The sequence below is a fragment of the Hippocampus zosterae genome, chromosome 3 (genome assembly GCF_025434085.1).
Source record: "Hippocampus zosterae strain Florida chromosome 3, ASM2543408v3, whole genome shotgun sequence".
Taxonomy (NCBI): Eukaryota; Metazoa; Chordata; class Actinopteri; order Syngnathiformes; family Syngnathidae; genus Hippocampus; species Hippocampus zosterae.
Window position 1 is genome coordinate 13,130,001 of NC_067453.1, and position 14,555 is coordinate 13,144,555.

The window sequence follows — 14,555 nt, forward strand, 5'->3', positions numbered from 1 at the left end:
ATGGAGACTTTTTGAATTGTCCCTGAATAATTGAAGATGCGAGCAAATCTGTTTTGCGCTCTCAACCTTACCCTGTTCGAAAGTGGCTGGTGTTGATCAGAGCTGAATGTAATTTTAAAATGTAGTGGTGTTCTACTCACTACTGTAGATCAGTCGCACATGTGTAGATGTTATGCAGTCATATGCTTATTACGGATTGCAAAGGTATACAATACTCACAGTTGACCCTGGTTACATTCCAGGTTTTATCTAGTCCCGGTTGTTTTCCCAGCTCTATTTTGAAAGGCGCTCCGTTGGGTGGTAGGTCCTTGTCCCGTCCACCAACTATGGCCACATTCATATCATGTGCGTCTTCACACACCTGTGCTACTGACGGTACCACATATGGTGCATTATCATTGTAATCCTCCAGGTGAATGACCAATGTGCCAGTACCTGTCGCAGGGGGGCTTCCTGTAGAAACACAAACACATTTTGTGATCAGTTTGTGAGTCAAATTGGACAGTTCATCTTATTAGCTCCTTGGGAGTTTTACTTCCACTTGTGTATTGCTACTGGGGCATATAAGCAAAGTACAGTCAGCAAAGTCAAGAAAAATGTGAAGGTTAGTTGATTGTATAAAATGATTGTAAAAATTGTTTCGCAATCGAGGACTTGTTCCATTCAAGTAAATACAGGACCGGACATTGGTTTTCTTCATTAAAGGTTCCCTTGAAAACCAAATAGCATGTCATTTTACAACCACGCAGTGCAGGTGTTAAGCAGAAGTGTTATACTCGGTTTAGAATTTGCTTTGCTGTCACGCATGCCTTTATTATGGTATTCTTCCCTTTCCTTTTGCCGCTTTGGTTTTAACTAAGATTAGATTTAAAACAAATGACATCGAAAAATGCTTCAGAGGTCAGTCTGCAATTAACACCTACAGAAAAGAACTGGAATTGGAAAATGGACTCCTCCGCCTTTCCCGGTTAAACATATTTGCAGACTATTTAAAAGATGGAGCAGGTGACGTGGTGTGGGTGTATCAAGACAGTGATTAAAAACAATAAAAGCCGAGTTGTGGAATGTGTTTGGCGGACACTGTCCAAAAGTCCACACAAGAAAGTTTTCGGGTTTGATTTCATGATTGGTTGGGAATACATTTTGGAGGAAAGATTGCATTAATGAAGCCCTGTGACATTTGAAATAATGAAAATCAAAAGAAAGAGGGCAGCAGATGATCTGAATACCAAAAATGGCCATCAACTTTTTTTTTCTTTTACAACTGTCACGATTCGGTTTAGGGACCAACAGGTGGCACTGTAGAGCTCCCTAAACCGAATCCTGATAACAATAGCCTGTTTTTTTTTGGGGGGGGGGGTATGTATGTGTGTGTATTTTGGGCAGAACACGTGGGTTAATTTTCGGTGTGAAACCATGCTTTCTTTATTTGTCACCCAATCTGCCCTGAAAGAAAATATTTAACACCTGTCCTGTGACATTATGCGATATAGTAGTTTACCTGCTAACATGAGACAACGTTCTCTTTTCAAGTAACCACGAGAACCAAATGAACCGGGGTTCCGTATCTCCATAACCAAGGGTTGTTCATTCTGAATGTTAGGAGAAAATGAGCCAGGCAACATCAGAGGGCCTTATACTGTCTCCTGTCAAGTGTCATTTCTGACAAACGATGCTGACAATGATATATGTAAAAGTGTTTCAGGGTTGCCAGTTGAAGGTGCAACTGAAGAATGAAAAATAACTTTACTCTCCATCACTTCAACAGTTGTGATTAAGCCGCAATCTTTACATTTTCTTGACATGGCTTAAAAGTGGCGACTAAGGAGAGACTGAAACGTGATCAAATCCCATGTGGGCAAAAATATTAATTTTGACCATGTTGTGTCAGAAGCAGTCATCCCAGGTGCTTGTCTGGCTCTAAACGTAGGTTGTCATCCCAACGAAAAAGAGGGTGTACACTGACTCACTCGAACATGTCTGCCGTCTTCGGCAACTCACCACTATGTCAGAAACATTTGGATTAGGCACACGTTCCCAGTGAGCATGTGATTCATGGACACCTGCTGCTGTCAAGCTAGCGATGCCTGGAAAGCACGATGAGTTTTTATGTTCAATAAAAAGTAAAGATGGCTACGGGTACATTGAAGAAAGTGTGAAAGTGTTGCAATGATGCAAAAATGGGTGACTCTGGGGAGAATGGGTAATGTTTTCTAACAAATGTGTCTGGGTGAATTTGCCTGAGCCCAGAGACACAATGAATACCTGCAACATCACTCTACACCAGAGATCGGCAACCCTTAATATTACCATTTTGATCGTCTCCCACAGAAGAAAAACAAAGCAACATAAAAAATCAACAGGGGGGCCACAAAAACCTTTCAACATTTGAAGTGTGAATAACATTGAACACCGTATCTTGTTTTTTTTATGTATGAAAAAAGATAACCTGTTGCTATTTCTGGGGAGGGGACTGGGGGGTGGGGGAGGGGGGTGAAAATGTATTTTCTGGTGTACCTTGCCTGCTGCTAAAAGAAAGTTGGGATAAGCTCCAGCACTCCCTCGACCCCTGAGAGGATAAGTGGTGCAGATAATGGATGGCTGGATGGATTTTACTTAACAATGTAAAATACATATTTGTAAAACAGTCAAATCAATTATTTCTTTTCCCTAGTTCATGTGATTTTTGCTTCTGAACTTATGTTATTATACGCTTATGAAGCAGAGAACATCGACATATCAGTGCTGTTGACGTCACTTTCACTTTCACACACAATTGCAAGATACCGTTCATATTGTTCATGTAGCACGTAGCTTTAAACGCTGCGCTTTCTCGGATTTATGCACGAGTTGTCTACCTGGGGTCGAAAAGCTCAACAAATCTTGACTCTATGTGTCGCACATTGGTGCTTGTGATGCAAATGTTGATAAACAAACAAAAAAAAAAATACATATAAATGCTTTATTTTCAATGATTTGCATTTGAGGAGCAAACAAACAGATTTAAATTTGAATTTTTTCCAAAGTCACAGGGCCTCATTAACTATTAAATGTGTATAAATGCGTTTACGCTGCGCACGGTTTAAGTATATACACAAAATCACCGTCAGATTCCAAACTCTGGTGTACTGGCCTATTTTCTTCGCACCACTGTGCATGCATTGATGAATCATAAAGCGTTCTAAATGATGGCTCGTGCCCGCGGATCTCCAATTTGCACGAGCCGTGCCCTTATTGAATCGCAGCCAATGCACGAGTGTTGAAGGCGAATCCGAGAATGAGCAACCATTCCCTAAATTGTTAAGGGAGATAATAAGGGATTAATATAGCACAGCAAACAGGCGTTTGTAGGAAATATACTTGAAAAAAATTTCAATTAATGTGCAACGTAATCTGTGGATGAGCGACAAGTGCCAAAAGACGCGGCAGATATATGCAGTACGTAAACACATATGGTACAAGCACTTGAAGGGAATGAAGGCAAAAGTGAAAAGTGTCCTTTACACTGTTATTTCGGACATGAGTCAAATTGTCCCCAAATTTCCAAACGGCGTTAATAAATGATGTTGTGCATCTTGGGTAAAAGATGTCTGCTTGACAGAGGCGTATTTTGACAAAAAAAAACTCAACATATCATTGTCGTCCTCGATAACTCAACTTTCCACTCGCACGTCAATGACATAAACCAGTCTGCATATTTCCACCTACGTAATATAAATCATCTCTCACTCCTCACGCCACTGCTATCCTTGTCCACAGTCTCATTACCTCCCGTATTGATTATTGCAATTCACTTCTTTTCGGTGTCCATCACAAATTCCTCCATAAACCTCAACTGGTCCAGAATTCTTCAGCCCAGATCATCACGAGAACCAGAGCTTTCAGCTGCTCTGCCCCCAAACTCTGGAACTCACTTCCACCCAACATCCGTATTATAAATATTGATTCTCTTCCCACATTCAAATCCCATCTCAAAACCCACCTATTCAAAATTGCATACTCTATTTAAATCCATATTTTTTTAATTATTTATAATTTAATCTGTTTTTATTGTTTTTGTTCTTGATTGTAAAGTGTCCTTGAGTGTTTTGAAAGGCACTCATAAATAAAATGTATTATTATAAATAAAATGTATTATTATTATTATTATTATTGTGTTGCACAGAAGATGTATGAAATTACTATATTGTGACCATCAAGTATAAATCCACATTGGTAAGTAAATGTCTCTGCAGTTTTGCTTCTTTTGTTCTCTGCTGTTGTACCTCTCACATAAAGAAGCACACTCCCCCACCTATCCAGAAAATTCTAATTCACACATATGTGTTTTTGTAACAGGAGAGAAGGGAAAGAGCATATAGAGAGCAAAAAAAGTTAAAGGGAGCGTGTACGAGACCTTAATTGCAAATGGGGACGGACCACTTGGTTGCAGAGAAATGTGCTTAAATGCTGTCTTAATCATCTAACAGTGATTTTATTTTGCCACAAAGAAAATATGGCGGGAAAATATGCCACAAACCCAATACGACCAAAGGTAGTAGTACCCATACCTGTCAACTCATACGGTTTAGCCATAGTGCATACGGATTTTGTGGTAAATCTTACGTATATGGCCGTATCGCACAAATCATACGGCTTCTGCAAATTTCGGGATTTTTTTTCCCACCAACTCCAAATCATTTGGTGAAAAAAGTAATGCAGGAATACAACTCTGAAGACAGTAATGCCACGAAGTAGAATGATGATTAGACATTAACCAGACATTGTATTATGGAGATTCAGTCATTTCATTCATCTTCCTAACTGCTTGATCCTCACCGGGGGGTGCTGGAGCCTATCCCAGCTGTCTCCGGGCAGTAGGCGGGGGACACCCTGAATCGGTTGCCAGCCAATCGCAGGGCACACAGAGACGAACAACCATTCGCACTCACACTCACACCTAGGGACAATTCAGAGTGCATATTTTTGGAATGTGGGAGGAAACCGGAGCACCCGGAGAAAACCCACGCAGGCCCGGGGAGAACATGCAAACTCCACACAGGGAGGCCGGAGCTGGAATCGAACCCGGTACCTCTGCACTGTGAAACCGACGTGCTAACCACTGGACTACCGGGCCGCCCCTGTATTATGGAGATCTACAATAAATATAATTAATAAATAATGTTGTGGGTTTTTTTTCTGCCATTATTTTGACATATAAAATGCTTTATGTTATAAGGATTTTTTGCTCTTTATAAGGAATTTTTTGGTAGTTTATACAGGTTGGCGCTCCGAAAAGTTGACAGGTATGAGTACCACCAATTTGTTTCACTGTCCCTTCATCTAAAAGGAAATGGCTTCAACATTTGCCAATTCAGTCACATATAACAAAAAACCAAATAACAAAACAAATCAAAATGGAAATAGAACATGGCAGCGGTGATGAAACACATTGCCCCAAGAGATGGACAAGACAGTGGAAAAGCTAGGATTCAAAAATCTCATTAAGACACTTTTCTTTTCTTTTTGCAAAAAACGCACTGCCATACTTTTTTATTTATTTATTTTTTTTAAAGGTGTCCTACCAGCTAACAAATGTAATCCACTTTTGCACAACCACAGAACTGTGGTCACAGCCTCGACTTCCACCTACGGTTTGCTCACAGAGGTACACTTACTTTACATTTGTAAAATGTTCAACAAAGTGCACTTTAATTGATCTAGTTTTGACCATCAAATATTTGAAATTAACATTTATATTGTACAGAAGAAAAAAATACATAGATTATTATGATAATGAGCCTATAATTTTTTTGATCCCTCTTTATTTGTGTGTACGGATAGTCTTTAAATTTGTTTGCCGTGTAGAAGATCAGATATCCTTTATTCGTCCCACACTGGGGAAATTTACAGTATAGTATGCACATATTCAAGTGCAAACATATTGATGAGTTGTGTGACAAAGGTGCATACGCACAAGTTACTACCATATGCGTCTCTTTTAGTGAGAAAGACCCAGTGAGAGCCCCAGCAGAAGGATCAAAGAGCAACATGCAGCTCTGAAGCCGCAGGTTGCAGACCCCTGACTCTACACTGAATATTACGTTGTAACTCTATGTGCTTCTGTAAATGTTAAATGTTGTTTTTTTTTCCAGCGACTGTATAAGTCATTGTTTTACTTCGACAAAGCAATGAAATGAAACATCACTAAACTTAGCATTTTAATTTAGTATTTTCCTTTAACTCTTGTCCTAATTCTGAATGACAGTGCAGAGTTCTATTACTGTTACGCAAGTTCCCTGTTGGATTTGTCACACGGAGTAATTATCTGACATGTGATTAATAGCTCTCAAAGAAACAGTCTGTTGTGGTATTAGTAAAATAGTTGATCCCATTGTAATGAAATAATTTCAATATTCAGGAATCGAATGATTGACTCAAATGACTCAAAATGGCACTGAAAGGATGTTTATTCTCTCCAACTTCCTAAAAGAAATAATTTTCTCAAAGAATAAATTTATTGATGCATTGTTTAATTAAAATTTATATGCTACATTTATATAGGTCAGAAGTATAAACATGCACAATCAGCATCTAATGGATGGAACAGGAGGGATTGGGAGCTTTTCCACATTTTATTTCAACAGTGTGTTCTAAGTGTAGAGATTTTTAAAGATCAATGCACCTAACCACACTGCATCTAGCACACAGCACAATTCACGGAAAAACACCATCAATGCATCGAGATGACTATAACTGCTGATACAGTAAGTTGTATTTTGCCGCACCTCGATTTAAAAATGAAAACATGTCTACAAGTGCAGTGGTGACAAACCTATGTACTGTAGATACTGGGCTGTAGAAAAAGGGATTCATTCCCACGATCAAACTGAAAGTGATTTGAATGCGAATTGCTACCTCTTTAGCCACCAAATGTCTTTACCTCACCTCGGGTGTGAGAAACCCTGTGCAGGAACAATCAAATGAACATTTCTTTCAGAGGCTGACTCCATCAACCTCTGCATCTTTCGGTGAATTATTTTTGCCTCCAACCTGCCTGTGGGTGGCAATTGTATCACCCTGCAGTTGTGCTCGTATGTCCACAAATGAAAGGCGTAAAAAGACTCAATGCTTCCTGAGGTGCTCGTGCTGAAATCCGTTCCAAATGTGCCCATTCCGTAATGCTTTTTTTTATCAGGATGCAACACTTTGCCAGAATGCCAAGAAACCCTCCGCAGGAACCGCCCAGTCTGATGTTCAGAGAGTGTCTTCAAGAAATTGTTGACTGTTTGACACAATGTCAACCGATTGGATCCGGAGGCTTTGGATTCAATGAGTCCAGTCGATGTCTAATGTCACCGATTCATCTTTATGCTGCGCAATCATAAAGCAAGAACATGAGCACCACAACCTCAAAGATCTGGAACTTTGTACTTAGATATACATTCTGTATCTCAAACAGCAAACGCTCTGGTAGAGGGACCCCAGTGTGTGTTGCTGCCAAGAACAGTAAACCTGTCTCATATTTTTAAAAAATGGTTGTTTAAAATAAATAAATAAATAAATAAATAAATAAATAGGATACAAGCAGTGTATGCCACCCAGTCACCGAGTGTCATTCATTCATTAACCCACTCCATTATGAGGTATTAATCTTCGGCAACCTCGGGCCTTCAGCAAAGCCTATCACATGACACCAGGCTAATGTTATTGGCTGATCAGAACTGTAAATGAATCCAGCCACAGCCAATTACAGAAGACGCATGTCATTAAGAGAGATGACTTCGGGGAGAGAAGTCCTGCTAGGGACAGGTGCATGGGCGCCAGTCTGGCAAATTACTTTCAGAGTAGAGTTCCGGTTATCAGTTACTGGTTATTATAAAAAGTGATAGCAAGGTGGGGGTATACTTAATGATAAAGTGGCCTTAGTCGCTAAGCCCTTTTTGCACTTACATGATACTGTAAGTGCTTTTCTTCACTGTGTTGGTTCCTCACCAGTCGCCACCAATTTTCAGCACTCAAGCACTATGTAGATATTTCTGTTTGGAGGAATACAAATCACATTTTAGTTCATTAAAAGTGTCAAGTCAGTTTATTATGCTGAATGATAAAACCAACTTATGACATGTTTTTTTGTTAATGGTGTGAACCTTTGCTGCGATTATCCTACCCTACTGGCGGCAACTAACATTGCCAATTTCCATACTTTATCAGTGATTTCATTTCCACAAGTGGCCTTCGTGTCACCATTAAAAACAAAAATTCCCTCCTGGCCTCACAGTGTGGAGGCAAGTCAGTTTTATTTATGTAGCACATTCGATTCACAAGCTAACACAATGTGCTTCACACAAGCAAAGACGGCACACCTGTAAATCTTTACAAACATGACTTTCAGAAGCAAAGCAGAGGAAACAAAATTATTTATACATTTGTTTCAAAGTAAAGTACAGAAATAAAAGTATGTTGTCAAAATAACTAAAGGGGGTTTGTTTAGAGGCTCATAATCAAAGGTCTTCGGGGCGGGGTGGGGGGAAGCAATATTTTAACTAGAATTCAAAAGTATTTATAGTTGGGGTTGACTTTACTTCTGTTGGCAGCTTATTCCATTTATGTGCAGCATGACGACAGCTAAATGCAACGTCACCATGTTTACTTTGAACTCTGGAACCTAACTGGGTTGCTATTCAATCAGCATTTCTAAAATGTATATTCAGGACCCAAACCGTTCGGTGATTTATAGACCAGTAGCAGAATTTCAAAATCTATTCTACTGCTAATCAGGATCCAGTGTAAAGCCTTTAGAGCTGGAGTAATGCATTCAGATCACTTTGTTGTGGTCAGAGGAGAAGTGTTCTGGATGAGCTACAGCTGTTTGATGCCCTTTTGAGGGAGTCCAAGAAGAAGAAGAAGTTATAATAGTAAAGTGCACTGGAGATAAAAACATGGCTAAGTTTCTCCTGGTCTGCTGGGAGCACGCACATCTTCAGTCTGGATATGTTTTCAGCTGGTAAAAGGCTGTTATAGTGATTGATTTGATCTGTTTGCTGAAATTCAGACTCTGAACTGGTTTGTAAAGACCGTGAATTAGCAATACACTCAGAGTATGGAAATGCTCATGAAATTAAACTGTTGTTGCCTATAATAACTTTATGAAGTGGCAAGATTTTCTTACAGGTCCAAGTCCTCCTCTGACATTTATGCAGTTTGTCGTTTGTGTGCAATAGTCTATAAAAAGTGAAAGGCTTCGAAAATAAGCAGGTTTGAAGTGGGCATTATCATGACAGATTGAACAGTCATTATTCAGGTACCCACCAACTTTGTGGATGCTACTCAACTCAGAAATCAAGGCTGAATGGTGACGAGCTTGAATCTTGTGCAGTTAAAACTTTGCATTAGCTGCCAACCTCAGAGGAGTCAAGGAATTACATGCACAAGGGTGACCATGGCCAAGTGCTTCAGAAAATGAACTGCCACTGTTGGGAGCCCAGTTCAAGACCACCCATCCATCCCCCATATCCTTTGGAAACACTGGCCACTAAGAATGTGTGTTTGCCGTGACAAATGCAAATGTAAATTTTTGTGTCTATGACAAATTAAGATTCTTCTTCACTTCTTTTGGGGGAGGCAGGGGGGGGGGGGGGTAACTCCTGTGCACTTCAGAACATTTCCTTCACAAACATTTCGTGGAAGATGGCTCCATATATGCTGAAAACACATTTCTGTGTTTTAAGCAATTCACCCTAACATACACACATTGGTCAGTCTGCCTCTGAGTGCTCATTGAGTGGCCACAAGGTCGCTGGGCATGACCATGGAGCAGGAAAAAAAAAAAAGTAGAAAAATTGGCCGTGTTGAGAAGAGGGGCGTTGCACTGCCATGGTCGTCTCAGAGCGCATCGAGGACAATTCCATCAACACCCTGCTGAATTTCAAGGGAGCCAACACAATGAAGAGACGTGGTAGCCACAAGAAGGCAATTTATCGTCAACTCAACTATCAATTAGATGAAAGCTGTTTTTTAAATCAAATTACAGAGGACAGAGAACCAACTAGAGAAAATCTATTTACATCGTGAATATTCATGAGAAATTTAACTGCCTGACATCTGGAGTGTGCCCCCCCGCCCCCCCATTTAAAAATGGTGCTTAAAATTGGGTTTAATTAAAAAGGGGTTAAATTAGTCAAGGAGCTGCAAATCCATCATTTTAGAAAGTTAAGACTATCCTGTGCCAAGATCATCCATATTTAGTTGTTTGGCTTGTTTTATTGTTGTTTTAGCCTATTGTCATTCTTTGCTAATCTTTCCACATTAGTTAGTTTACCTTAAAACCAATTCCTCCCAATCCCCATGTAGATTTAGGGAAGAAATGTTCACATCTTAAAACTGCCTCGTATACTGCATGGTGTACAAGAACGAACTCAAAACTCGAACTCTAGCAACCTTCTAACTAATGACAGATGTGAGGGGGTTGTCATCTCTTTAACTCTTTTAAATTTAATAAAGAAAAACAAACGCCATGGTGCTCTTAGTGGCAGCTAAGTGTACTGCAGGCTGTAAAATTCAGCCACCGTTAATTAATTAAATAAAGTGTTACCCAATATCGCTATCCTCTAAATGCAGGCAATTCAAATCACTTTTACAGGAGTGACAATTATTTGCCTAAACTCACTATTTGTGATTGGGCTCAGTCCATTAATAGGGGACGACTTACTTAATCAATTGTCACACATGAGGCAACTTCATTGATTCCTTCGTTCATTTTCCGAAGCGGCGGCCCGGTAGTCCAGTGGTTAGCACATCGACTTCACAGTGCAGAAGTACTGGGTTCAATTCCAGCCCCGGCCTCCCTGTGTGGAGTTTGCATGCTCTCCCCGGGCCTGCGTGGGTTTTCTCCGGGTACTCCGGTTTCCTCCCACATTCCAAAAATATGCATGGCAGGCTGATTGAACACTCTAAATCAGGCATGTCCAAAGTCCGGCCCGCGGGCCAAATCCGGCCCGCGGTCGAATTTCATCCGGCCCTCGGCCCCTGTCATAATATCAGTGCCGTCTGGCCCGCAGGTTGGGCGCAATGGAACACGTGTTGCATTGACTGAGGTCTCGTAGACTGGGGAGTGATGTTTCATAGAGTACTGCTTCCCTCTAGTGGCTAAATGAGTAATAGCATTCACTAAATGAGTACAGTAATAGCATTTTGACACTAGAGGGAATCACTCACGAGTTAACAAGACATCACTCCGTGTTTATATTGACTGATATGTCATATTTCAAATGATCCTTGCAGTTGTGGATATGTGTATTGCTTGCTCATTTCCCTGTTGTTCGAGTCAAAGGTTTTGTGACTATTGAAAAGTCATGGTGATACATTTTATGTTTCAAATCAATCAATTTGCACTCAGGAGACTTCTGTTTAAGAAAAAGTCAAGTGAATAAGCAGTTGCATGTGATGTACCTGTTTCAAATGAACCAAAAAAAATTCTTAAGATTGTTGAAATTAAAATAAAAATGGAAATGTGAAACAGACTGGCTTACTAAAATTTGTTGAACAATATTGTTGTTCAATGTAAAGAATGTCAGCCAAGGTCGGCCCCCCGACATTTTACCACATAAAATCTGGCCCCCTTGGCAAAAAGTTTGGACACCCCTGCTCTAAATTGTCCCTAGGTGTGAGTGTGAGCGTAGATGGTTGTTCGTCTCTGTGTGCCCTGCGATTGGCTGGCAACCGATTCAGGGTGTCCCCCGCCTACTGCCCGAAGACAGCTGGGATGGGCTCCAGCACCCCCCGCAACCCTAGTGAGGATCAAGCGGTACGGAAGATGGATGGATGGATGGATTTTCCGAAGCGCTTTATCCTTATAAGGGTCGCGGGGGTGCTGGAGCCTATCCCAGCCGTCTTCGGACAGTAGGCGGGGGGAACCCTGAACCAGTTGCCAGCCAATCGCAGGGCACACAGAGACGAACAACCATCCACACTCACACTGACACTCACACTCACACTCACTCCAAGCAACTCATACCACGTAATTTTATTTTATTTTAGGTCATGTAAACTCAATTTGACCTAACACAGCAACCACAGGGGGCAGCATGCAGTTGGTGCCCGAGGAGCAGCTCGAGGAGCAGCTCGGAGTATCCGTGTCTTGCTAAAGGACACCAAGGCTGCACAACTGAAATTTTTAGATTACCACTACAAGTTGTATATGAATCTCTATCAAGTCTGCCCCGTTTTGAGTGTGACTCTTTTAAATATGTATTGATCAAAAATATATTTAGAACCATATTTGGATTTTTTTTTCTCCTCTGTTGAAGAACTGCACCCTATCTGGGCAGTTTTGATTTTATTTTTTAGCTACATAAGAGTGACAAATTCAACCAGAATTTTGATATATAAGGTTACTTTAGTCCCCTAAAAAAGAGATCAGGATGGATTGTTAACCTTGGTTTGTGAGACATGTAGATCGGTAACCAAGGTGTTACCGATCTACATAATACGATCTACAATAGTGTGACTCATGTCACTAGTGTGCAAGAATTGCATCACATCTGCAATACAGCACAGACCGAGACCAAGGATGTTTAAACCATTCATTAGGAACTAAACCTCAGCCAGATTCTACATCATCTGTGTCACTGCAATGACAACGTATCTCACTAAATAGACAGACAACCTCTATCAACAGCCTTTGCCTAAGTACATCATTTGAGTTTGTTGCTCACAATCTAATCTCTCCCTCTCTATTCTCACTACCTTTTGATACTTGGAACAGGCCTACAGTATATGTGCTGAGAAATATGAATAAATTATCTTTTCAAAGCTTTGCTAAATCAGAATACACAAACTGAGGCTTGAGTGGGCAAACTGATATTTGCAGTAGCTTGTCACTATCAGCATGTGACTGGTGACTACATCAGGATTATGCTTCCTTCACATAGCAGCGAGTAACAGGAGAGAGCTTCTTCCTCTCTGTTAACAGATACCCTTTATTCTCCAATATAACATGAGGCTGTTGATGATGTACAAATGTTCTCTGGGGTGTTTTGCAATTTGTTGAGGAATAAAAGATGCATATAAGAGAAGGAGAGGAAGTGGGAGTCCAAACTTGAGGAGGCGGTGCTAAACAGAACAGCGTGAATTTGGGGTTAATGAGGCAGTGCAACAAGACGGGGGAGGTAAAACAGCATTGAGCCTCTACGCTTTCCCTGAGCGTGTCCCATTAGATTGCCATTATCCTGGGTCAAGTTGCCTCGATTTGGCCCCCCTCCAATGTCGTCACCCTTGTCTGCTGCTACACAGGGTCACAATTGATTGGCTGGTCAAGAACATATTTCAGAAAGGTAGTTAATATATTCGCCTCAGTGTCTGTCTCCATAAAGGCATTGGCAAGCATGAGATGTAGGAGACAAAGTGACCTGATGGTCAACCAGTGAGCATGTATTCCAGAATCAATATATAGAACTGCCCCTTAAAAAAATGTGGCTCACACTTTCTCCTAAATGTAATGCATTTTGTCCCCCTTTCTGTGTCTTGGACTTTCTTTTGATTTGAGTGATAAGCTACCTCATGTTTCATTACTATTTGTGTTTCATTCGTCTCTTTGAATCAGGTTTTTGGGAGCGTTGTTCTTCGGCTTTCCTCATGACACTGGGCCAGTGGTTCTTAACCTGGGTTTGATCGAACCCAGGGGTTCGGTGAATTGGTCTCAGGAGTTCGACGAAGCCTCTGCCATGGAGGTTTAGACACCCAACTCAAACTGTCAATTAGTTATGACACGCCCGCCTCGTCGTCACTGGCTGCAAATATATGTCTTGAAATTTTATTTCCTTTTTTTCAGTTTTTAATAAATGCATTTTTTACGTGTTGAATTTATTTTAAAAATTATATTTAAAATTTATTTAATTGAAAATATAAATTTAAATTTCACTAATGAATGTGCATATGAACTGGCGGGTTCAGTACCTCCCCCAAGGTTAAGAACCACTCCACTAGCCATGAAATAGTCAAGGTTGATTTTTAATTCATACTTTCTTGCTTTCTTTCTTTCTTTCTTTCTCTCAATGAAAGCAGTCCAGTGAGTATTGAAAAAGGTCGAATTGCAAACACCAGATTATATCAAAACTTCAAGAGCAACTTCTTTTACAGCAAGTTCTATTCACTTCCTGTGGTTTGTGAATGCAAACGTACTGGACTGACACTTTGAGTCGTTATGCTTTATTATTTTGCTGATGGATTTGGATGCGGGTTGATCACAGCTGGCTATAGGCATAACATGAGTTCATTTATCCGCATTTAGCCTGCCAGGCTGCCACTTTGTGTGTGGGTGACATGGCGGCAAGTGAAACAGGAAAATTACTCAGTCCATTACCAAGAGCGGCACACATTCCCAGCACTTAGCATGGCAATGAGGCAGCTCGGTGACAGGTTTCACACAGTGCGATGGGCATGGGTACAGAAGACACATTAAGCTTTGCCAGCGTAACCCCCCCCCCCCCACACACACACACACATACCACCGCCAATCTTTTTCTGTCTTTTCAGAAATGTTATGATGAAGCTATGAAATGAGACTGACTGATGTA

General features: G+C 40.7%; 1 protein-coding gene across 1 annotated transcript in view; it reads right to left on the reverse strand.

The window, feature by feature from the left end:
* Positions 1–14,555, reverse strand: part of cdh13 (cadherin 13, H-cadherin (heart)) — a 279,370-nt gene that overhangs the window by 17,175 nt on the left and 247,640 nt on the right. The window contains exon 13 of the mRNA XM_052061852.1: positions 220–453. Within this exon, the coding sequence (XP_051917812.1) occupies positions 220–453 (234 nt within the window). The remainder of the gene's footprint in view (positions 1–219; positions 454–14,555) is intronic.